At 40.5% G+C, this 21,532-nt stretch overlaps 4 protein-coding genes across 5 annotated transcripts; 3 read left to right on the top strand and 1 right to left on the bottom strand.

The window, feature by feature from the left end:
- Positions 1-498: 498 nt before the first annotated feature.
- Positions 499-5,796, top strand: LOC110955199 (ATPase inhibitor B, mitochondrial-like). Its single transcript, XM_022200091.2, has 5 exons — positions 499-711; positions 3,279-3,391; positions 3,490-4,441; positions 5,439-5,599; positions 5,678-5,796. Exons 1-3 carry the CDS (start codon positions 640-642, stop codon positions 3,629-3,631), a joined length of 327 nt encoding a protein of 108 aa, XP_022055783.1. The 5' UTR covers positions 499-639; the 3' UTR covers positions 3,632-4,441; positions 5,439-5,599; positions 5,678-5,796.
- A 110-nt stretch (positions 5,797-5,906) lies between these two features.
- On the top strand, positions 5,907-9,114 carry LOC110955196 (heterogeneous nuclear ribonucleoprotein R). The gene is given in 11 exon segments (XM_051955271.1): positions 5,907-5,951; positions 5,953-5,982; positions 5,984-6,016; positions 6,131-6,244; position 6,326; positions 6,366-6,541; positions 6,722-6,857; positions 6,963-7,168; positions 7,255-7,404; positions 7,491-7,612; positions 7,705-9,114. Coding segments are annotated over 11 exon segments (1,593 nt in total). The 5' UTR covers positions 5,907-5,933; the 3' UTR covers positions 8,312-9,114.
- A 147-nt stretch (positions 9,115-9,261) lies between these two features.
- Positions 9,262-17,245, top strand: dnajc8 (DnaJ (Hsp40) homolog, subfamily C, member 8). Of its 2 annotated transcripts, XM_022200089.2 has the most exons (11): positions 9,262-10,928; positions 11,078-11,138; positions 11,426-11,522; positions 14,096-14,197; positions 14,946-15,002; positions 15,113-15,179; positions 15,298-15,392; positions 15,506-15,577; positions 15,676-15,767; positions 15,881-15,956; positions 16,763-17,245. In XM_022200089.2, exons 1-11 carry the CDS (start codon positions 10,892-10,894, stop codon positions 16,880-16,882), a joined length of 876 nt encoding a protein of 291 aa, XP_022055781.1. In that variant the 5' UTR covers positions 9,262-10,891; the 3' UTR covers positions 16,883-17,245. The 2 variants fall into 2 exon arrangements, with proteins under 2 accessions (XP_022055781.1, XP_022055782.1); XM_022200090.2 differs by lacking the exons at positions 9,262-10,928; positions 11,078-11,138; positions 11,426-11,522 and adding an exon at positions 12,838-12,968.
- Positions 17,246-17,396: 151 nt separating this feature from the next.
- On the bottom strand, positions 17,397-19,639 carry si:ch211-81a5.8 (uncharacterized protein LOC560648 homolog). The gene is made up of 3 exons (XM_051955270.1): positions 18,565-19,639; positions 18,171-18,258; positions 17,397-18,091 (listed from the first exon to the last, which is right to left on the bottom strand). Exons 1-3 carry the CDS (start codon positions 18,783-18,785, stop codon positions 17,933-17,935), a joined length of 468 nt encoding a protein of 155 aa, XP_051811230.1. The 5' UTR covers positions 18,786-19,639; the 3' UTR covers positions 17,397-17,932.
- Between the last annotated feature and the right edge of the window lie 1,893 nt (positions 19,640-21,532).

The raw sequence follows: 21,532 nt of genomic DNA, 5'->3' as shown, positions 1-21,532 counted from the left end.
TATTGACCCTTTTACTAAAATGAAGGATGTGAATACTTCTTCTACCACTAATTAAATTCATCCTGCTATATTACATTGGGGCTGCACAGTGGAGTATTGGTTAGCACTTTTGCCTTGCAGCAAGAAGATCCTTGGTTCGAATCCAGGGGTGGGCCTGTGATCTTTCTGCATGGAGTTTGCATGTTCTCCCTGTGCATGCGTGGGTTTTCTCCGGGTACTCCGGCTTCCTCCCACAGTCCAAAAATATGCTGAGGTTAATTGGATACTCTCTAAATTGTCCGTAGGTGTGAATGTGAGTGTGATTGTCTGTCTGTATATGTAGCCCTGCGACAGACTGGAGACCTGTCCAGGGTGTCCCTTGCCTTCGCCCGAGTCAGCTGGGATAGGCTCCAGCACCCCCCGCGACCCTATTGAGGTTACAGCGGTGTATAGAGAATGGATGGATGTATTATATTGACTGCAGTTCTCCCCCTGACCAGCTGGCGGCAGCGGCGAGCCTTCGTGTGCACAGACAGTTGTCTCCACGCCCATTTCAGACGTTTACTTCAAATTTCCTGATTTTGAGGCACCAGGACAGGCATTAAAACTTTTCCTCTACGTCTTTCTTTGCAGCTGCACGTATTTAACACCTGAGCTGTCATGGCAAGATTTCTCCTGAGGTCAAACCTGCGGAGATGCGTCGCCTCTCAGATCAGAATGGCATCCGATCAGGTAAACTGTGCTGGACTGGTGACAGTTTTTGGATGTTAGCATTAGCCTGCTAACATCTGCCATACCAATGACGACACCTGCTAGGTGCTAACTCGTTGTGTAGCTCGAGATTGGCTCATTTATTTCTCTGCTTTTAGCTCAAAATTGAGACGGGACACAGCACATTAGGTAACATGAACACTTGGTTGCATCATGTCAATGTGCCTCATGTAGCCTTACAAGCTAATTTTCATCTACAGGTCAATGAAGACTAAAAAAAAAACATATTTGGTAATTAAATAAAGATATGAGCAGGTAAATGCTGCATTATGAGACAGTGAAATGTATTGTTGCTCACTAAAGAGACATTTTTGTCACTATATCCGTTGATTTGTGGATATATTTGCCCAATAAACTTTACAACCATAATCTAGTGTTTAATTGTTCAAAATGTGCATATTGAAATAATACCATGTATTCAGTGATTTTTTTTTTTTTTTAAGCTGTGCATTGTTTTAAAAGTGAGCAAATTCAGTGTTAAGGTAAAATAATAAAGTCCTTTTGATCTGCATTTTTAAATGAGTCCTAATATATTACCAAATCTACATTTAAACCATGCTTTTAAACATTTACAAGAATGCATCATATTATGTTTTACAGCAAATTTGGGGGGGGAAACACAGAATTGCAATGAAAAAAGCTTAAAAAGAACTATAGCTTCTCTGTTAAACTATATTTTACACACAAAGTGGGCTCTTTTTCATTACAATTCTGTATTTTTCCTCCCAATTTGCTGTAAAACACCACATATGATGCATTGTGTTCTACAACAAATTTAGAATTTTTAAAAAAAACAACAACACAGAATTGTAACGATAAAGCCTAAGTTCCCACTTTGTCATTAAACTATAGCTTCTTAGAGACGCTATAGTTTTAACTAAATACACAACTGTCAACTAGATCTGCAGCTGAAACTTAGCCACTACCTCCTCAGTTTGGCTCATCAATATTAAAACGCTGGCCGTTTGAAACTGAGCTTTGTTGGCGTGTCGTAGCCCTTTATTTGACACTAAAGTGACATTCCTTAAATGTGACTGAACAAATAAAGGATATCTGAATGTGTAGTTAATGTCTGGTTAAAATGTTGTTCTTTAGTTGCATTGTGGAAAAAAAAACAACAACACAGTCAGCTTTTTCATTACAATTCTGTGTTGTTTTTTTCCCCCAGATTTACTGTAAAACCCCACATATGATGCATTGGTGTAGATATTTACAATTTTATCAATTCAAATTACAGCCAAACCTCAGTTATTCCCAGATATACATGCCCTCTGTTCATACTATTTGGACACGTTTCACTAATTTATAAGGTCAACTAAAGAACAACATTTTAAGCAGATATTAGCAACACACTCAGACATCCTTTGTTTGTTCAATCACATTTAAGTAATGTCAGTTTAGTGTCAAATAAAGGGCTACGACACACCAGCAAAGCTCTAATTTCAGACTGAGGAGATGGTACACCGGTAGTGGCTAAGTTCAGCTGCAGATCTAGTTGACAGTTGGGTATATTTTGTGGTTTGTGGTTGTATAAAGTGTGCATTCATCCTCAGCAAACAAAACTGTTTTAATCTACATACATTGGTATAATGTTCCGAACACGTCAATAAACTCACTGGAATCAAGAGTTGACAAACTTGGACTCAAATCAATGAAACTAATTTAGATTTTAAGCAACTGGACTTTGTCTTTTAGTTTCCTAATGATGATTCACTTCTCATCCAAGACGCTTTTTTTAGTTCTGAATGAAGGTGAAATGTTTTTAAGCACCTTCCAGTTGATTTTTGCTGAAGCTTCTAATATTAATTTCAGATAAATGAGATTTTCAATCAGTCATTGTATATGTAATGGAAAGGATCTGCTTGGAAGTAGGTGAATGGAATGCTCAGTGAGTTAAAAAAAAAAAAAAAGAAGCCCAGAGTTTAAGAGGTTTAAAGGAATCATTGCAGGCAGGTAAAGATCTCTTTTGTGAGTCAACTTTACTCAAAGCATGGTGAATGGTTGCAGGACGTCCACTGAGGAAGCCACTGCTTTCCAAAATACACACCATAACTCAAAGGAAATGCTCTTTACTGACCTCAGCTATTCATAGAAGACGGCCTGAGAGAATGACTGAGCTGAAGCAGTTTATGGAGGAAGAGTCATTGAAAATTCTTACTATTGACCAGTTAATAAATCCGAAAAAGCATTTGTTTTTCACACCAGAGACATTAAAGATTACAAAAGCACATGGTATTTATCTGTGTTTGTGCATGAGGTGAAGATCAGATCACATTTTATTACCAATTATTGCAGAAAACTTACCACTGTAGGAGAAGTACTGTTTATACTTATTAATGATTTTGTTGCATGTGTAAAAAGATAAAATTCCAAATGAACCATCTTAACTTGAAAGCCTCAGAGGGTCTTTTCAAACCTTTTTATACAACAAAGAAAAGAAAATAGACTTGGAATTACAGCTACTGTACATAGTGATGCTTTTTCTATTAGGTTTGTGTCAAATAAAACATTGCCTCTGTATATTTCAGCTTGGTGAGTTGGGAAAGGGAGCAGGTAAAGGTGGCGGTGGAGGAGGCTCTCTGAGGGAAGCAGGAGGTGCATTTGGAAAGAGGGAAGTAGCCTTGGAGGAGCGGTACTTCAGGTGAGCAACTACGTCCTATTAGTAATTGCACTCATGCCTGTATCTTTGGTTTCAAGCTTTTTAAGCTAGTTTCTCTTTATTTTGTTTCCTCCTTGCAGGGAGAAGGAGAAGGAGCAGTTGGAAGCGCTGAGGAAGTACCATGCAGAAGAGATCGATCACCACAAGAAGGAGATCGAGCGCCTACAGAAGGAGATCGGGCGCCACCAGAGCAGAATCAAAAAGCTGAAACACGACGACTGAAGCTCAGAGGCTTGTTGTAATTTCTCTTCTGGAGAATCCGACCATGTTCCTAACAAGTCAATGATTATGACATATTGACTGATTTTTCTGCTGGGTCAAGGCAGGTCCTGAGGTCTGTGAGACATCATACTGACATCATCCTGATAACTAAAAGAATAAACAAAACAACAAAAAATATAATAAAGCACTTAATTTTTGCATTCTGTTAAACGCTTTGCAATTTGTGTGAATCATTGCCCATCTATCTTTTGTTTTAGAAGTGAGTCATTCACTGTGCTTTGAATTAGTCAAGAAAAATAGGCTGATCCTGGTTAGCGTATAAACCAGTGAAATTCATTGGGCCACAGTCGTGTCAATCAAATTTCAACCTCTGTGGTTGGATCGTGGATCCGGAAGCGCTCGTTTTCGGTACCTGCGCTGCCCGCGTAGTTTGAACTGCATATCTACTCTGCTGAATCCTAACTATCTACTTGAATTGTTGCCAAAAAATAAAATAAGTCGGTAACATGTGAAATATATGTATGTGTTAAACCGTATCTCCGCTTCTGTTGCACAATATGATGACGCCTGGTCTGGTTTGTCAAAACGTACATACCCGCCCCTATTTGCGAGTTTTCCTTGACATCTCGCGATGGTTGTTGAGCGGTGGCGTTGTTCGGGCGAGCCGACGACGAGACCGAAGCTGTCTGGAAATTTGTCTCGTGGGTTAGACTCGAACGTTATTATTGTTATTAGACAATTTTGTATGTCCGACAACTTAATCGTTTCACATTTTAACACGCACCGCAGTTAGTTTCCTGAATTAGACTGGTAAGTTTCGCTAACTATCGGTTTGCGCCTCGTACGGAGCGTCTGTGTTTAATTTGTGAAAGGTGTCTTTCTGCACGGCGCGGCCTTCGTATAAGCTCGTTAGCTAGCACGAAAGCTAACAATTATTGCCGTTTTCTCACCAGTGAGAATTGTGTTTATCAAGAGCTGGGGGTTGTAAACGCACCAGTGTCATTTTACTGTAGAAATCATGCTTGTCCGGTAAGAGCGTGTGCATGTAGATGTACAAAAAATGTGTTCATCTCGCTAGCTTAGCAAGCTGCATGTGAAGGGGCGGGGACTGTGGCTGTCGGTGCTTTCTTGAAGTGGCCAGATTGTGTTACCTTACAATAGGTAAACATTATAAAATGATGCTGTATTCCACGTGGAGCGGCTTTTTCTAACAAATTTGTAGTCTGAACTCCACAATTGCCCTGTATTGGTATTTGAAATGGCAGTCATGACTGTGAAGTGACAAAGGATAGACAACAATTTTAGTGATTGCCATTATGAAAGCAAAATGACTGACTAATGTTTCTTTTTTTCCCCCAACACTTTTATGCCACATTTAGTCAGAACCTATACATTAAATGACAGGGGAAAAAAACATTTCTCAAAACTCTCATATAAATACATGCAGTAGCAGCTGGGCCAGTCACATAATACACAATATTGATGTGAAAAGGCTGTAGCATTGAATCTACTAAATATTCCATTCACACCAATGACTAAAATAGACATCTTTAGTAGTAATTGTTGAAATCCGTCATAAGAATTTTAACGAAAACTTGTGGCCAGTGTTACACTGCACTACAAACTATGTTGTTTTTCTGTAATTAATTGTAAATAATCATCCACATTTACATTTTATTACAGGTGGCATATCCTTCATATACTTACTTATTGCTTGCTTGATCTTCTGTTTTTAGGATAATGCATTCTAGTGTTTGTTGGTCAATCTTCATTTAAAAAAACATTAATATATATGTGTTTTTTGCAGGAGAATGGCTGCCGCTGAGGTGAACGGAAGTTCTGCCCCGGCGAAGGAAGAGGAAGAGCCTATGGATGGTGACGACGACACACACAGAGAACTACCAGACGCTCATCGATGCCGGCTTCCCCAGAAGGTGGCTGAAAGTCTAGATAACATCTTCCAAACAGGTGGGTGATTGCGATGTCATTGTCATATGCTTTAATTAGTAAAGGTGGTCTGACAGTGAATGTATCTCGCCACTCTAGGCTTGGTGGCATATGTCGACCTGGACGAAAGGGCTATCGATGCACTGCGGGAGTTCAATGAGGAGGGAGCGCTTACTGTGCTGCAGCAGTTCAAAGAGAGTGACCTGTCCCACGTACAGGTATCCAACTGGATGGATTGCATTCCCTTGTTGAGCTTGACATACATTGTCTGTTAATGTGAAATGTTGTACATGTTCATATATCTTTTTTTTTTTTTTTTTAAACATAGAACAAAAGTGCGTTCCTTTGTGGAGTCATGAAGACCTACAGACAGGAGAGAAAAACAAGGAAGTAAGGTACAAGAGTTCCACCAAGGGACCAGATGAGGCTAAAATAAAGGTAAACAAAGTCAACTGGCTCTGTTCTTTTGTATGGAAGGTCAGTGTCAATGTCATATAAACATGCCTCTGCAGCCACAGGTCAGTTAATGTTTGTGTTTTTGTGTGTTTTCAGGCTCTGTTGGAGAGGACAGGATACACTCTGGACGTCACTACCGGGCAGAGAAAATATGGAGGTCCCCCACCTGAGGACGTGTTCAAAGGAACACAACCAGGGATTGGAACTGAGGTAGAGAACTGATTGATAGCGATAGATGAACCCTGTCTGCCATGATTTTCAAAACTCTAAAGTTTAAAGTCTCCGCTGCAGTGTAAATATGTTGTTTATCGTGTTTTTCTCTCTTCATCAGGTGTTGTCGGCAAAATCCCCAGGGATCTGTATGAAGATGAGCTGGTGCCACTCTTTGAGTCTGCTGGTCCCATCTGGGACCTCAGGCTAATGATGGACCCGCTATCTGGTCAGAACAGAGGTTATGCCTTCATCACGTACTGCAATAAGGATGATGCACAGAAGGCTGTGAAGCTTGTAAGTAGGATGGCAGAGTAGTGAAACCTCTTTATCAGTATACATTGTGGAAAACAGACAGATGTACAAAAGGAGATTTACTTTAAAGTTGTAATGAATCCATGCTTCAAATTGTTAAGTGCTGTTACAGTTAATATCACTGAGTTCACAATGTCTCTGTTCTCTCCATTCCATATCCAGTGTGACAACCATGAAATCCGCCCTGGCAAGTACTTGGGAGTGTGTATATCTGTTGCAAACAATCGTCTGTTTGTTGGATCAATTCCAAAGAACAAGACCAGAGAAAGCATATTGGAAGACTTCGGCAAAGTCACAGGTTTGTCTCAAGCACGCAAAGATTGATTCAGGAACAAACCTTGGTTCATGAAAGATGATACGCTGGAAAACTGGTTTTGTTAGATGTTATTGTTTTACCTTGCAGAGGGTCTCCAAGAGGTGATATTGTACCACCAGCCAGATGACAAGAAGAAGAACCGTGGCTTCTGTTTTCTGGAGTACGAAGACCACAAGTCTGCAGCACAAGCTCGCCGCCGCCTAATGAGTGGCAAGGTCAAGGTCTGGGGGAACCCGGTCACAGTGGAGTGGGCTGATCCTGTTGCAGAACCAGATCCAGAGGTCATGGCAAAGGTTAGCAGTTCTCATGTCTTGCTTTTCAAAATACACCATACATGCTGTTTTTCTTGCAGCAAACGTCCTATTTTCCTTCATCACAGGTGAAGGTGCTCTTTGTAAGGAAGCTGGCCACAGCAGTGACTGAAGAGCTCCTTGAAAAGACCTTCTCTCAGTTTGGAAAGCTGGAACGAGTGAAGAAATTGAAAGACTATGCTTTTGTCCACTTTGAAGAAAGGGATGCTGCTGTAAAGGTGGGGTTGTCATGCTTTACTTAAGATATTTAGCATGTGTGCTTATTCTGTGTAGTTTGCAGTAACGGATTGTTTTCCCTTACTAGGCCATGGATGAAATGAACGGAAAGGAGCTAGGAGGAGAGGAAATTGAGATCGTCCTGGCAAAGCCCCCAGACAAGAAGAGGAAAGAGCGCCAGGCAGCTCGGCAGACCACTAGGAATGCAGGGTGAGTCAGAATGAGACATGTGACTGGTCAGCTGCATGACGTATTCTTATGTAAGTCATCAAATGCATGAAACAAGATCCTCCTTTCTGCAGGTATGACGACTACTACTACTACCCACCTCCACGCATGCCGCCACCAGGCAGAGGCAGGGGTCGTGGTGGCCGAGGGGGCTATGCCTATCCACCAGATTACTATGGCTATGAGGACTACTATGATGACTACTATGGCTACGATTATCACGACTACCGTGGTGGCTATGAAGACCCTTACTACGGCTATGAAGATGTGTACAGCATGAGGGGCCGCGGCACTCGTCCCAGCAGGGGAGGGCCTCCTCCTCCTAGGGCTCGTGGAGCTCCACCGGCACGAGGCCGGGGTGGCTACGCCCAAAGAGGGCCCCCCCTTGGTGGTCCGAGGGGTGGCCGAGGAGGCCGGGGAGCCCCTTTCCAGCCTCAGAGGGGCCGTGGTCCTCGCGGGGCCAGGGGCAATCGCGGCGGGAACGTCGGTGGAAAGAGGAAGGCAGACGTGTTTAACCAGCCTGACTCCAAGCGCCGCCAGACCAACAACCAACAGAACTGGGGGTCCCAGCCCATCGCCCAGCAGCCCCTGCAGCAAGGGGCCGACTATTCTGGTAACTATGGTTACAGTAATGACACCATGGAGTTTTCACAGGATTCTTATGGGCAGCAGTGGAAGTAGATGCACCCAAAGGTATTTGGCAAAGTGACAACAAAAAAAAAAGAAAAACAACAATAAAAAGAAAAAAAAACCAGGAGATTGGCCACAATTTTTTGATTGACTTTTTATTCTTCATCCCTCAAGAAAAAATAAAATCTGTATATATCTCAGAAAAAAATGGACAGGCCCCAGATTTGGCTCAAGATGATTGGCTGGAAAGCCTTTTGGCTGAAGAAATGAACGTAACCGTTGTGATGAATCATTTCTTACTCCTACGGTTACATTGGGACATGTCTTTAAAAAACACACAAAAAAACACTTTTATTGTTACGTTTTGTTCCTGTTTGTTTTAAAGCCAACAATGAACATTTACAAAAAAGTGGACATTCATTCTCAAAAGTCTGAGAGGACATTAAATAATGAATATTGCCTTGCAGGAAGTTTTTGTCCATGCCCCCTCCTCCCCTCTCCTTCTTGTACTCTCTTTATTTGTGGTTTCTCATAGTTGCTTAGGGACTTGCTTGTAAATAAATGCATATGGTTAGAGCTTCATACTTCATTTTTTGCAATGGTGGAGAAAAGAATCCACAGGAAGGAAGAAATCAAAGTTTTGTAATGTTCAAAGTGTATGCCTAGCATTTCTAGAGGTAGACAAATTGTGTTTTTTTTAAAACTGATACCATAACTTCCTATGTTTTCTTTAAACTTGCCCGGTAGAATTTGGTTTGGCTTACCTTAAAAGCCATAGCAGTTTGTTCTCTGATGTTCTTTGTATTTATAACTTTTACGTTTGTTCCGTTTCAATAAAACTCAGCTGAGCATCAGTCAATTGTCAGATACTCAAATTCAGTGTTGTCGTTCAGTATTTGATTTGATTTGAACCTACAATTCTCACATTTGGATGAAGATCTTCTTTTCCAAGTCAAATTTTTTTCCCCCCTTCAAAGGATAATCCTAAAAGACTGAAATTGTGCAGTAAGACAACGGGACAAGAAAACTTGAAAGGTGTCTGGATGATGCAGTGTTTGAACAGGATTTTAACCCTTTATTCTTCAGTGCATGTCGCAATGCAGTCATTTCCTGCACATAGAAGTCGTGTTGTTTGTTTCAGCAATACCAACAACAATTAAAGGACCAAACTGTGAATGTGACTCCTCGCCATTACCCAAGATTGTTCCTGTCAGCCACACCATGTGCACAGGTATATAGATTATGCTTTAGTAAGTCTCAGCCTGATTTGTGTAAATGTTATCCCCCATTCACAGCAAGAGGAAGAAAACTGATTTATAAATAATGTGTCTGCGTATTTCACTTTTCAGCATTTGATGACATTTTATGCAACTTTCTATTGGCTGCAGTAGCTTTTGTAGTTGTGCGTATTCCGTGCCATGCAGCTCTGGTGTTTATTCTGATTGGCTGATATCTACTGAAGCTCATACTCTGTACACCTTCACAGTAACTTTAAAGACGGAGCACAGTTTTGGATGATGGCGAGGCGTCACGCTCACTTTTCCACCCTTACGTCCGTTAGAGCCACACATTGGAGTTGGAGTGGATTTGTACTTGTGTGCTGAGTCGTCTCCAGTTAATTTTTCATTCCCAAAATCAGCGCATCACCTCAACCATCCTTTCTCTCCCTTTGAAGACACCAAGGATCTGAACATCCAAAGGGTTAAAATTCTTAAAACGCACCTTCGGCCGTAGCAAGCGATCCACCGATGAGCTGTCAGAATGTGTTTACCGTAGAGAACTGTTTGTAGCTTGTGCCTTTTGGTGCCATGGTGTCATTGTATTTTGTTTCATGTGTCTGTCCTCTTATTCCAACCTGCCTAGGTGGAGAAGCATTGAGAGCGGCACCACTAGAATGAGGAACTCACCTGAACGGTACTCAAGGGTGAGCTAGCCTTGCACAGAGTACTGTCTCCTCTCCTGTAGCTAAATGTAATCACTGGAGAAACACTAGCCATAATTTTACATTGCTTTTTTTATTGTTTCCTTACTAATATACTGTCCTTTAAGTCAAGCTTCTTTTTTAAAAATTATTTTGGTAGGAGTGTGGTTTTTCTTTTCCAGGCCATGAAGAAGATGAGTCACTAAAACTGACAGAAAAATGAGTGGAAAGATTAATTGTTCTCAGTATAGTAACACAGAAGAAATCATGTACAGTTATAAAAGCCAATTGGCTGTTTGATTAAGCCAGAAGGCTGACAGTTGAGGATTCGCTATAAATCCTAGGCCGTGCAAACACCTGCTGCCTGACTTGGCTTACTGCACCAAAAGCACCGCAGCTGTCTGCATACAAACTGAATGGGGTTGGGGGGTGGAGGAGAAATGGACATTTCCCCTCCTACGCCACTAGAGGTAGCAGCTCCGCACCAGCTCGACTAGTCGTCCATTGTTTCTTGATCCGACGCTGCATTTATTGGCCATTTTCCGAGTTGAGAATGTGTTTATTAGTCGGCTGATATCAACCAGACAAGCTGCTTTTTAAACGTTTTCCAGTAGCAGCGGGGACACGGAGTTAAACCTTGTGAAATTGGCTGATGTTGGAACAATGGGGTGCGTCTCAAAACTGGTGTCTTTTCGCTTTAGCACCACAGGATGGCAGTAGAAGGGCTGCATTATTTATTTGTTGCAGGTAAGATTGGGATGTAGACTACAGCACAGCAGAGATCCTAGTCGTTGATGCATACTTTGATTAGAAATAAGCTGCCATCAAATCCTGGAGTGTCCTTGAAAAGCTTCTCATATCAGAACTGTGTGTTTATATGTTGCCTCTGTCACCAGGCAGTAAAGGAGCTGCCCCCATCCATGTGAATGAGTTCACAGAATTGGAAGGGACTGATTGGTAAGATTGTTCATTATCCAATAAGACTGTTTGTATATTTCAAAGTATAATGTTAGATGACATATTTACTTCCCGGAGAAAGTAAGTTCTTTTTCCTGAATAAAGATGAGGATGTATTTTGTAGTTAAACATCAGATTTTAAAGCCAAAACAGTCTGTCTTTCTGCTCGTATTTTGGGTGTGATGATCATGCTGATGCTGAGAAAACTGGTCTAATGAGATTTGTTAGCATGTCCTTGTTTGTGTGGCCTTTTTCTAGTACTGAATCAGGACTGTGTTCTTCACAAGCTGTGCATCAGGCCCACCACGAGACGAGGTGTTCAACACTGAGGTCCACAATCCAGGCAGTAGCTGGCTTTCCTACTTGCAATGCAGCAGATATCAGGTGAGAAACTATTAGAGAATTATGAGGTTTTACCCTGTGTTTATTTAACATTTATCAGCGTCTTAGTCTCGATAAATCTTACGGATTCCTTCCATCCTCAGTGAGTTACACTAAAAACTTTATCAGGAGGCTAAACTGGAATGCATTAAGACTTTGCAACGCTTCATTTTTTGAATAGAAATTTGAATATTCTCACATTTAATGTCTTTCCACTCAGGTTAAAGGATACAGTCGGACACATGACCCACAGCTGTACATCTAGCAGACTGCCGTTTCCTTATCCAGCCTTAAAAATAATGTCACTGGGAAAGGAAATAATCTGTGCTTTTAATTGTTGAGAGCATCCTGTTACCCAAATAAATTTTATTTTGTGTGTGCATATTTACATTTCCTTGTATCATGGACTGTGATATGTGGATTTGAAAACATTACAGCATTATTTTTGGGGTCCTCTGAATCGTGTGCATAATCATGAAGTACAGTTAATGCACTTTAGCAGCCAAACAGTTGGAATTAGGGGTAAAGAAACCCCCAAAAACTGTGGATCACTAAAGACCGATGTTACTCAGCCTAATCACCTGTCTCTGCATCATGGGGTAATATATGTCTGAAGAGGTCAAATGGGTGACAAGTCGGAGGAGAAATGTCATGAAGCAACCAGGAAAAGCTAAACAAAACCTGGATCAGTAAAAATGAAACTGGTCCATAACACTAATGTAAGCACAGCCATGTTGTACATTTACAGTTTGATAAATTGACAATTTTCAAAAAGTACAATTAACAAGAGAATGACGTTTGCATCAGTGTGCATATTAAGTTTCACATCCTCCGTACAGATGTTTTATCAGTGTGTGTAATCTAGTTCAGTTTCATTTCTGTGTAGCCATTCACCAATGTTAATTTTTTTACTTATTAGGATTATTTTTTACATATAAACATGCATTTTTTGTTACAGTGATTGGAAAAAATAATTAGGCCACCCTTGTTTTCTTCAGTTTCTTGTTCATTTTAATGCCTGGTACAACTAAAGGTACATTTGTTTGGACAAATATAATAACAAAAATAGGCGAATAATTAAATTTAAGAGCTGATATCTAGACATTTTCCATGGTTTTCAGTTGGATTTATATCTGCAGATTCTGTTGGTTCGTTGTATTCTTCAGGTTATTTACCTTTAGTGGTACCAGGCATTGGAATGAGCAAGGAATGCAGGAAAAGAAGGGTGGTCTAATTTTTTCCCCCGTAACTGTATGGACGTATTATTAAACTGTTCCGTTTAAAAAAACAAAAACAAAACTTGTGCGTCGGACAATCCCGCACTAAACCTATGCGTGGTCACGTGGTATCCTACGTCACATGTAAACCGGATTGAAGATGGCGGCTGCTGGAGGCGAGCCCTCTTGTCAGGCTGTGTCGGATGAATTATTTCAAAACTTCTACACAGAGGTACGAAATAGCTTATGTTACTTTGTGTTTTTTTAAAAAGTAGGAATATCTCTCCGCTTATCGGCTAAGGTCGGTTAGCTTATGCTTGTCATGTTTATCACCTACGAAACCCTGTTAGCATCAGCTAGCGACACGAAGCTAACGTTTACTGAGACGTTCACAGAGCTGTTCCACTCCAGGGTTAATACGGGATGCTCAAGCTTTTGCTTTCCTTCTCTCGTCTAACACAAGAAACAAGTCACTTAAAGCAAATAACAGTTTGCGTGATGCCAAATATTGTTTCGGCGGGTGCTGTAGGCTTTTCATGTTGTAGCTGCAGTGCAGTCAGTAAACGCCTTGAGCAGTTATATATTTACTAAATGAGGTCAGGATCCCAAAAAAAGATGCGAGTGCCCTTTAGTCTCATCAGATTTCACTCCTGAATGCTTCCTCTACTCATACGGATTAAAATAATGCTAAATATCTATCTGGACAGTGTAGTGTGTGCTGTGGTGATAGATAGATAGATAGATAGATAGATAGATTATGAATCCCAAGGGAAATTCAAGTGTTCAGCAGCTTACATACAACAGAAAGAGACAAGAACAGACAAGACAGGCAGGTTAGTATATACTCTGGAAAAACTTGCTGCACAGTACTGTACAAAAACATGTCTAAATTTAAAATCTATCGAAATATTCAATGTATTAAAGGTCAATGTACAGTATTTACACTTTTAGAGGTGCTTTAAAGTGATTTCAAGTGATTTCAATGGCTTTGAGAGGTAGTGAGACAACATTTGGGTAAAACTACAGAAGGTGCATGACATTTAAAAATCACTTTGGATCAGTCCTGATGTCATGGCGACTGAGACCCTCCTGACCACTCAGTGACGAGTTCAACAGTCTGCTGCGTGGCAAAAGACTTCCTGAGTCTGTTGGTGGAGCAGCTCAGAGACACTCCTCTGCCTGATCACAGTCCTGTGCAGAGGATGCTGGGTGCTGTCTCGGATGGAGAGAATCTTCTCCAGGGTCCTTCTCTCTGCTGCTGAAATCACCTAGTCTAGCTCTGTGCCCGCCACTGAACCAGCTCTCCTCACCAGCTGTGGAAGCTTTACGTGATCCTTTTGTGTGTTTCTTTTTATCCAGGTGAAGCAGATTGAGAAGCGAGACTCGGTGTTAACCTCCAAGCAGCAGATTGACAGACTGCTCAGACCTGGCGCATCGTACTTCAACCTCAACCCCTTTGAGGTAACTAAGGACACTAATTCTGTATTTTTAAGAAACATATTAGCCATTTTATTATATGGAAAGTTGGTTTCATACATAGTTCTGTGTACAATAATCGTACCTACCTAATATGTTTACAGTGATGATTTGAAATAAACAAGCAGCATATCTCGAAGGCTGTAAAAATGTTTAGAGTTTTCCTTAAGTCATGACTAGAACAACTGCTCTGTGCCACAAAATCTAATCTATTGTGGTAGAATTACAATCAAGTTCATGTCTGACCCATCAAGAAAATATCAAAGTTTCATTTTTTTGAGAGCTATTGCTATTCCAATCTGTTTTTTTAAGGCCAGGCTTCATCTTAATATTCCTGTGAGGCGCATCACCAAATGAGACACCATCAGAAGTGTGACCATCACACAAGGACTATTAATTCAATTCTTCATTTTTGACCCTGAATCAGACTCACTACATAATGTTCAGAGGACAAAAGGAGGCTGGAGCACACTGCTAAATTCGTAGCCTTGTGTTGTACAAACAGACTGAACACTGCTGCGTCTTCATCAGACTCAAAGTGGACAAAGACACGAGGCAAACATCTGTACACTTAAGTTCTTGTCACTGCAGAATGTTTATCTTAACTCACGGCCTTTGCAGGTTGCTTATTGCATTCCTTCAATTTTCAATTTACTAGTTAGTATTCTTGTGCAGCGACTCTTTGGTTATGATGCCTAATAAAATGTAATTTCAATATTCACCCAATTTTCAGGTGCTGCAGATTGATCCAGATGCGACAGACGATGAATTGAAGAAAAGATTTCGGGCGGTAAGCAAAGTCTATCAGAAAAGCATTCCAAGACATTCATTATTTTTTCACTTGAGAATTTGAGAATTTTTTGTCTTTAACTCCTAATCTTGATCTCTTTAACTGTCCAGTTGTCCATTTTGGTCCATCCAGACAAAAATCAGGATGACCCGGACAGAGCACAGAAAGCCTTTGAAGGTATAAATACCGAGTTACATCCGAGTTGTTTGTGTTTTAAAATGACTTACTGCCTTTCTGTGCATCTTCTTGCATCACATGAAACAAATCTTCAGCTGAATATCTCGTTGTGTTCTAGCGGTGGACAAGGCTTACAAACTCCTTCTGGACCCAGAGCAGAAGAAGAGAGCCTTAGATGTGATCCATGCAGGAAAGGAATATGTGGAGCATATGGTGAGTAGTTCCCACGTCCGCTTGCATTAGAGCCTTTTCCTGTTTAATTTGCTCCATTTTCCTCGGCTCTCTTAATTTCTGCTTGTTTAATAACGATTTATTTTATTCGGCAGGTAAAAGAGAAAAGGAAACAGCTGAAGAAAGAAGGGAAACCACAGGATGTGGAGGAGGACGACCCAGAGTTGGTAAGTCATTGTTGGGTACAAATATTGTGAGGTGACAGCGGTGAAAAATGTCAGATTTTAGTCAAACTTGCTTTTGTTTGTTTTATTTTCCTCTCCAGTTCAAACAAGCAGTTTATAAACAGACCATGAAGCTGTTCGCAGAGCTGGAAATCAAGAGGAAGGAAAGGGAAGCAAAGGACATGCATGAAAGGTAGAGGACTGCATATTTACAGACTGACACTCATCTGCCTTCACCCCTCTAAAGAAACCAGAACGTTTTCTTTCACAGTCTCATGGATTTCTTCTATTTTGTTTATTTACCAGGAAAAGGGCGAGAGAGGAAGAGATCGAGGCAGCAGAGAAAGCAAAGCGAGAGAGAGAATGGCAGAAAAACTTTGAGGTACCGTCTCTCGTAACCGTAAACATGATGATCAGGCTTTTTGTGTTTCTGCAAATTTCCATTTATTAGATTTTGATCATTAATAGACTTAGATAGAGTTAATGGGGATGTGTTTTGAGCTTGATGCCTTAAAAATCAGAGTACAAACTGATTGTTTGTCAGGACGGATGTGAAATTTTGAAGTTGGGACATTTTTTGTTTTTGTGATCTCAAAAACTCGAGCGACCGCTAGAAACAAAAAGAAATAAATTGGATAAAATGAGCTTTTTTAAGACAACTTACAGGGAACAATCACAGCTCTGCTTTTAAAAGTGCTGCTTATCTCCTGCTCCTATTGTTCTAATTTATTGGTTTATATTTGATCTCATTACTTCCTCACTGTACTACATATGTCTTGCCTCCTTTGTGTATGTTTCAATTCTTAATATAGTTTTGTTTAATATACACATTGGATTTCATTATTTATTGTCCTTAATTTATCGTGTTTCAAAGCACCGTCCAGTGGCAGCTACTTCTGTTTTTGCTATTTGAGCTGTGGAATATTAGCAAAGCCATAAAAAACTCTCTACATGGGCACTGCTGCTCTTTACAGTGAACAATGTAAATAAGAATGCTGTATAAAAAAACTGAGCTTTTTTTTGATCCCATAAAAATAGAATCAAGAACATTTTGATCTTTCTATTCATGAGAGTCTGCAGCACACTGTTGTTTTGGTCTGAGATGCTGATGCTCTAGCGACACCCCCTGGTTCTGAATGTGACAAACGGCTCCTTTACGTGATCATTTATTTTCAACACGTTTTTCAGGAAACAAGAGATGGCCGTGTGGACAGTTGGAGGAACTTCCAGGCTAAAGGCAAGAGCAAGGAGAAAAAGAACAGGTCTTTCCTCAAGCCCCCTAAAGTCAAGATGGAACAGAGGGAATGATGCTGTAAAATTGGACTTCACTAGATTCAAATCCACTGTTGAAAAACAAACGAACCCCAGTTCTGTGTATCGTCACCTCATCGTCTGCAGTCAGCCGTGTTCTCCTCATCACAGTCATCGGGACACACGACGACGACGTCCTCATCCTGACCCTGACAAAACGTAGTTTTGTACTTGGTTTTCTAAATGTACATATTTGTGACCTGGAGGCAGAGATCATAACCGTCTCGTGTATGCAATGATGCATCTTCCACTTATGTAATTGATGAGGAAAATGTGGTTTGCCATTATTTCTGCGTTTTGTTCTTTTGTCTTTCTTTTTTTTTAAACTAAATAAAGCTTGGTCTTAACAAGCCGACCTCACTGTGGTTTACAGAGCTGACTGTTTGTACATATCCAGATACGGCGAGGGTTGTGGCACTAATGTTGTTGAGGATCCAGATGTAATTATAGATCCTTTGTACAAGCTTACCTTCAAACTGGAAACACGACCAGCTCCCAGAAATGTTAAGCACCGTGTTTAAGTCTGTAGCACAAATGCAACTTTTGCATTTAGTGCCTCAAACCCCAATCAGCCATGCATGTTTTAATACACTCATTGAAATGTTAATAAAATCGCCAAACATCCAAATGGTGTTTGTTGGGAATTATTTCCCTTTTATGTTTGGAAAAGATTGATTAAAATTGTATTACTTGTTTAGTTTTTGCTTTGAATTATGAGACAAACTCAACATTATGAAAATAAAACTCATTCAAGTTCAATGAATCAGTTTTCCACAATTTTATAACCATAATATTTCAGCATAACAATTCTGCTCATTTTGCAAACAACAGTGCAACAATTCTTACAGTTTACAGTCCAAACAACAAATATATACATAAAGGAAGCAAGAACTGGCAATATTGTTGGCTAAAGGGGAAAAAAAACATTCAAGAAAATACACAGAAATACTCTCCTCTTTCTTGGGTGTTATTTGTCTCCTTCGTATGGGAATCTCTCAAGCAATGTGGCTCATTTGAAAAGTCTAATTGTCCTTAATATGTTGAGTCTCACATGACTTTGCACGGATCTCCTCCACCTGCTGCAGGAGCAGCGGCAGCAGGCAACCCAGACGCTCCTCCCACCAGTCCGTCCAGACTGAGGCCCTGAAAGGCTCCAAAGAAGGAGTCGTCCTTCACTGGAGCTGGTTTCCTGGCAGCGGTGGTCTGCTGCAGAGGACCCAGAGTGGTGGATTTAGACAACGACAAGCAGAGATTTTCAATCTCTGGGATTTATATGTCCGCTTACCCTTGGGAGGCAGTGGTGGCTCCTGAAGTGAGTTTTTCTGACCGTCCTTTCGGCGTTCTTCTTGGCCAGGATGGCTTGCTGACGTTTCCTTTGACAAACAGCACAGAGCAACATGAGACACATGGGAAAGAAGCTTATTCATGTGAGGAGCAGCCTGATCCTCATTAAGCCACGTCTGTCCTTCCAAGAGTCACAGGTGGATGACAAGACAGTACCTGAAGTTTTTAAATCCTAAATGAGTCCCCGTTTAAAGAAAAACTGCAGTAACAAATCTGATTCTCAGAAAATAAAACTAACTGCAGATTTAACTGGGGGGGGGGGGGGGAAATCAACATTTATACAAAAATCTAAATGTATATATCTCAATGAATACATGCTTTCCTCATTTGCGTACCTTTCTTTCTTGAGGTCATCCTGGTACGCTCTGAGCCAGGAGTCTGGGACCTTCTGGGTGCAGGGGAGACTTCTCCTCCGGCTGACGCTCTTCCTGCGGGTGAAGCTGTTTCGGCGCACCGACTGGCTCCTCTTGGTGCCTCTCTTTGCGGTGGTGTTCTTCCCCGACACACATCGGGTGAACTGCTTCAGGGGAGCGCCCAGCGACATCAGGGAATCCATTTCCACAGTTGTATAGATATTAGTTGGCTCAACAGGCGATTTATCCTGTGCTTTACAGCAATGTCAGCATGCAGGATCGGACACTGGAACTCTTTAAAAGTCTCTGCAGAATGAGGCTGTAATCTGCAAATACAAAACAATAACAATTAATGCACGTGCCAATGAAGAAATGCACGTTGACATTATCCAGCTAAAAGCCCAATACGCTGTCCATGCCCTAAAGAAGCAACAACACTGACCTGCAAGTGGAATCTCCTGTAGACACAATCAGCTAATAGTATCATTCATTAAAGCTGCAAAGTCACTCGATGCATTGCTCCCAGCACTTGAGTTAGTGTAACTGTGAACACTTCAGTCCCTGTCTGCTCTTATGAGGATTTGACTTGTGACCTTACTAGTCCTCAAACAGGATTACCTGAAGACGCAACAGTTGCTTATCTCATTACCAGCAGGGTAGTTCCAAACAAATCTGCATGGGCGACAGCTGCTTGTTTACATTTGGTGACTGAAATAGCTCATGTAAATTTAACTTTACAGTTGCAGGGTTCAATTTCAGTCAGACTGCACTCAGCTCAAAAGCTGCATTTTTACATTCAGCAGCAGGAACGTAACTTTAAGTTACCCGGATGGCATTAGATGATAAAATGTCAGAGGAAGCCAGACAGCGTGGACAAACCGACAGGAGGAGGGTGAGGCTTTTATGACGCAGAGAGGATTTCTCTCTTTCCTCCAAAGACAGTTCCATTGAGACATCAGACCTCTACGTCTGACTTATTTCATTCACTGACTCATTCATTCAGTAAAGTCAAAGCCAGGTCTGGAGAAACATGACTTACGCTGTCCACACTTCCGATGTCTCAGAATGCAGCTCACTGAACTAGAAAAGCCCTCAGAGAGCGCAGTACTCCACCAAGGCTGCTCAGTTGACGCATCATTTCCGAGGGATGACAAATTTAATAAAAAATTACCTTTTGCTGAGCACAGACATGTGTTATGCATGTGCATGTTATGTATGGCTACCGAACTGTGTGCAAATTACTCTGATAAAGGTCCGTGGATCAGTTCATCACTTATGGCAAGCCTTTGATGTGCTAGTGTTAAAATAACCGTTCCTTTAATGTTTTTATTTTGATGGTCATATAGCTGTCATTTTTGCTCACAGTTTGGACGACATACTAAACTATGACGCTTTTCCAATATTTTGGACGACATACTAAACTGTGACGTTTTTGCTCACATTTTAGACGACATACTAAACTATGACGTTTTTTGTCCATTTTGGATGACATACTAAACTATGACGTTTTTGGTCATATTTTGGACGGCATACTAAACTATGACGTTTTTTGTCCGTTTTGGACGTCATACTAAACTATGACGTTTTGGTCATATTTTGGACGTCATACTAAACTATGACGTTTTTGTCCATTTTGGATGACATACTAAACTATGACGTTTTTTGTCCATTTTGGATGACATACTAAACTATGACGTTTTTGGTCATATTTTGGACGTCATACTAAACTATGACGTTTTTGTCCATTTTGGATGACATACTAAACTATGACGTTTTTTGTCCATTTTGGATGACATACTAAACTATGACGTTTTTTGTCCATTTTGGACGTCATACTAAACTATGACGTTTTTGTCCACATTTTGGACGTCATACTAAACTATGACGTTTTTTGTCCGTTTTGGACGTCATACTAAACTATGATGTTTTTGTGACATTTTGGACGACACACTAAACTGTGACGCTTTTCCAATATTTTGGACGACATACTAAAGTATGACGTTTTTGTGACATTTTGGATGGCATACTAAACTATGACGTTTTTTGTCCATTTTGGATGACATACTAAACTATGACGTTTTTTGTCCATTTTGGACGTCATACTAAACTATGACGTTTTTGTCCACATTTTGGACGTCATACTAAACTATGACGTTTTTTGTCCGTTTTGGACGTCATACTAAACTATGATGTTTTTGTGACATTTTGGACGACACACTAAACTGTGACGCTTTTCCAATATTTTGGACGACATACTAAAGTATGACGTTTTTGTGACATTTTGGATGGCATACTAAACTGTGACGTTTTTGCTCACATTTTAGACGACATACTAAACTATGACGTTTTTTTGTCCATTTTGGATGACATACTAAACTATGACGTTTTTTGTCCACATTTTGGACGTCATACTAAACTATGACGTTTTTTGTCCACATTTTAGACGACATACTAAACTATGACGTTTTTTGTCCACATTTTGGACGACATACTAAACTATGACATTTTTTCCACATTTTAGACGACATACTAAACTATGACGTTTTTATGATATTTTGGATGACATACTAAACTATGACGTTTTTGTCACATTTTGGACGACATACTAAACTGTGACGTTTTTGCTCACATTTTAGACGACACACTAAACTATGACGTTTTTGTCCACATTTTGGACGTCATACTAAACTATGACGTTTTTTGTCCACATTTTGGACGACATACTAAACTATGACATTTTTTCCACATTTTAGACGACATACTAAACTATGACGTTTTTATGATATTTTGGACGACATACTAAACTATGACATTTTTGTCACATTTTGGACGACATACTAAACTGACGTTTTTGCTCACATTTTAGACAACATACTAAACTATGAATTTTTTTCCACATTTTAGACGTCACACTAAACTATGACGTTTTTGTCCACATTTTGGACGACAT

This window comes from Acanthochromis polyacanthus, chromosome 11 (assembly GCF_021347895.1).
Source record: "Acanthochromis polyacanthus isolate Apoly-LR-REF ecotype Palm Island chromosome 11, KAUST_Apoly_ChrSc, whole genome shotgun sequence".
In the NCBI taxonomy this organism is placed as follows: Eukaryota; Metazoa; Chordata; class Actinopteri; family Pomacentridae; genus Acanthochromis; species Acanthochromis polyacanthus.
Note: the sequence above shows the minus strand (reverse complement) of the source record. Positions and strands in the feature narration are given on the sequence as shown.

Bases quoted from the DNA above. Each gene is read 5' to 3' on its own strand.
- LOC110955199 (XM_022200091.2), top strand. From the start codon at position 640: ATGGCAAGATTTCTCCTGAGGTCAAACCTGCGGAGATGCGTCGCCTCT. The intron at 712-3,278 runs GTAAACTGTGCT...TGTATATTTCAG, and splicing joins TCAGAATGGCATCCGATCAG to CTTGGTGAGTTGGGAAAGGG. The intron at 3,392-3,489 runs GTGAGCAACTAC...TCCTCCTTGCAG, and splicing joins TTGGAGGAGCGGTACTTCAG to GGAGAAGGAGAAGGAGCAGT.
- dnajc8 (XM_022200089.2), top strand. From the start codon at position 10,892: ATGGCAGTAGAAGGGCTGCATTATTTATTTGTTGCAG. The intron at 10,929-11,077 runs GTAAGATTGGGA...CTCTGTCACCAG, and splicing joins GCATTATTTATTTGTTGCAG to GCAGTAAAGGAGCTGCCCCC. The intron at 15,957-16,762 runs GTACCGTCTCTC...CACGTTTTTCAG, and splicing joins AATGGCAGAAAAACTTTGAG to GAAACAAGAGATGGCCGTGT.
- si:ch211-81a5.8 (XM_051955270.1), bottom strand. From the start codon at position 18,785: ATGGATTCCCTGATGTCGCTGGGCGCTCCCCTGAAGCAGTTCACCCGA. The intron at 18,259-18,564 runs GTACGCAAATGA...TGTTTGTCAAAG, and splicing joins GATGACCTCAAGAAAGAAAG to GAAACGTCAGCAAGCCATCC. The intron at 18,092-18,170 runs GTAAGCGGACAT...GGTCCTCTGCAG, and splicing joins GCCACCACTGCCTCCCAAGG to CAGACCACCGCTGCCAGGAA.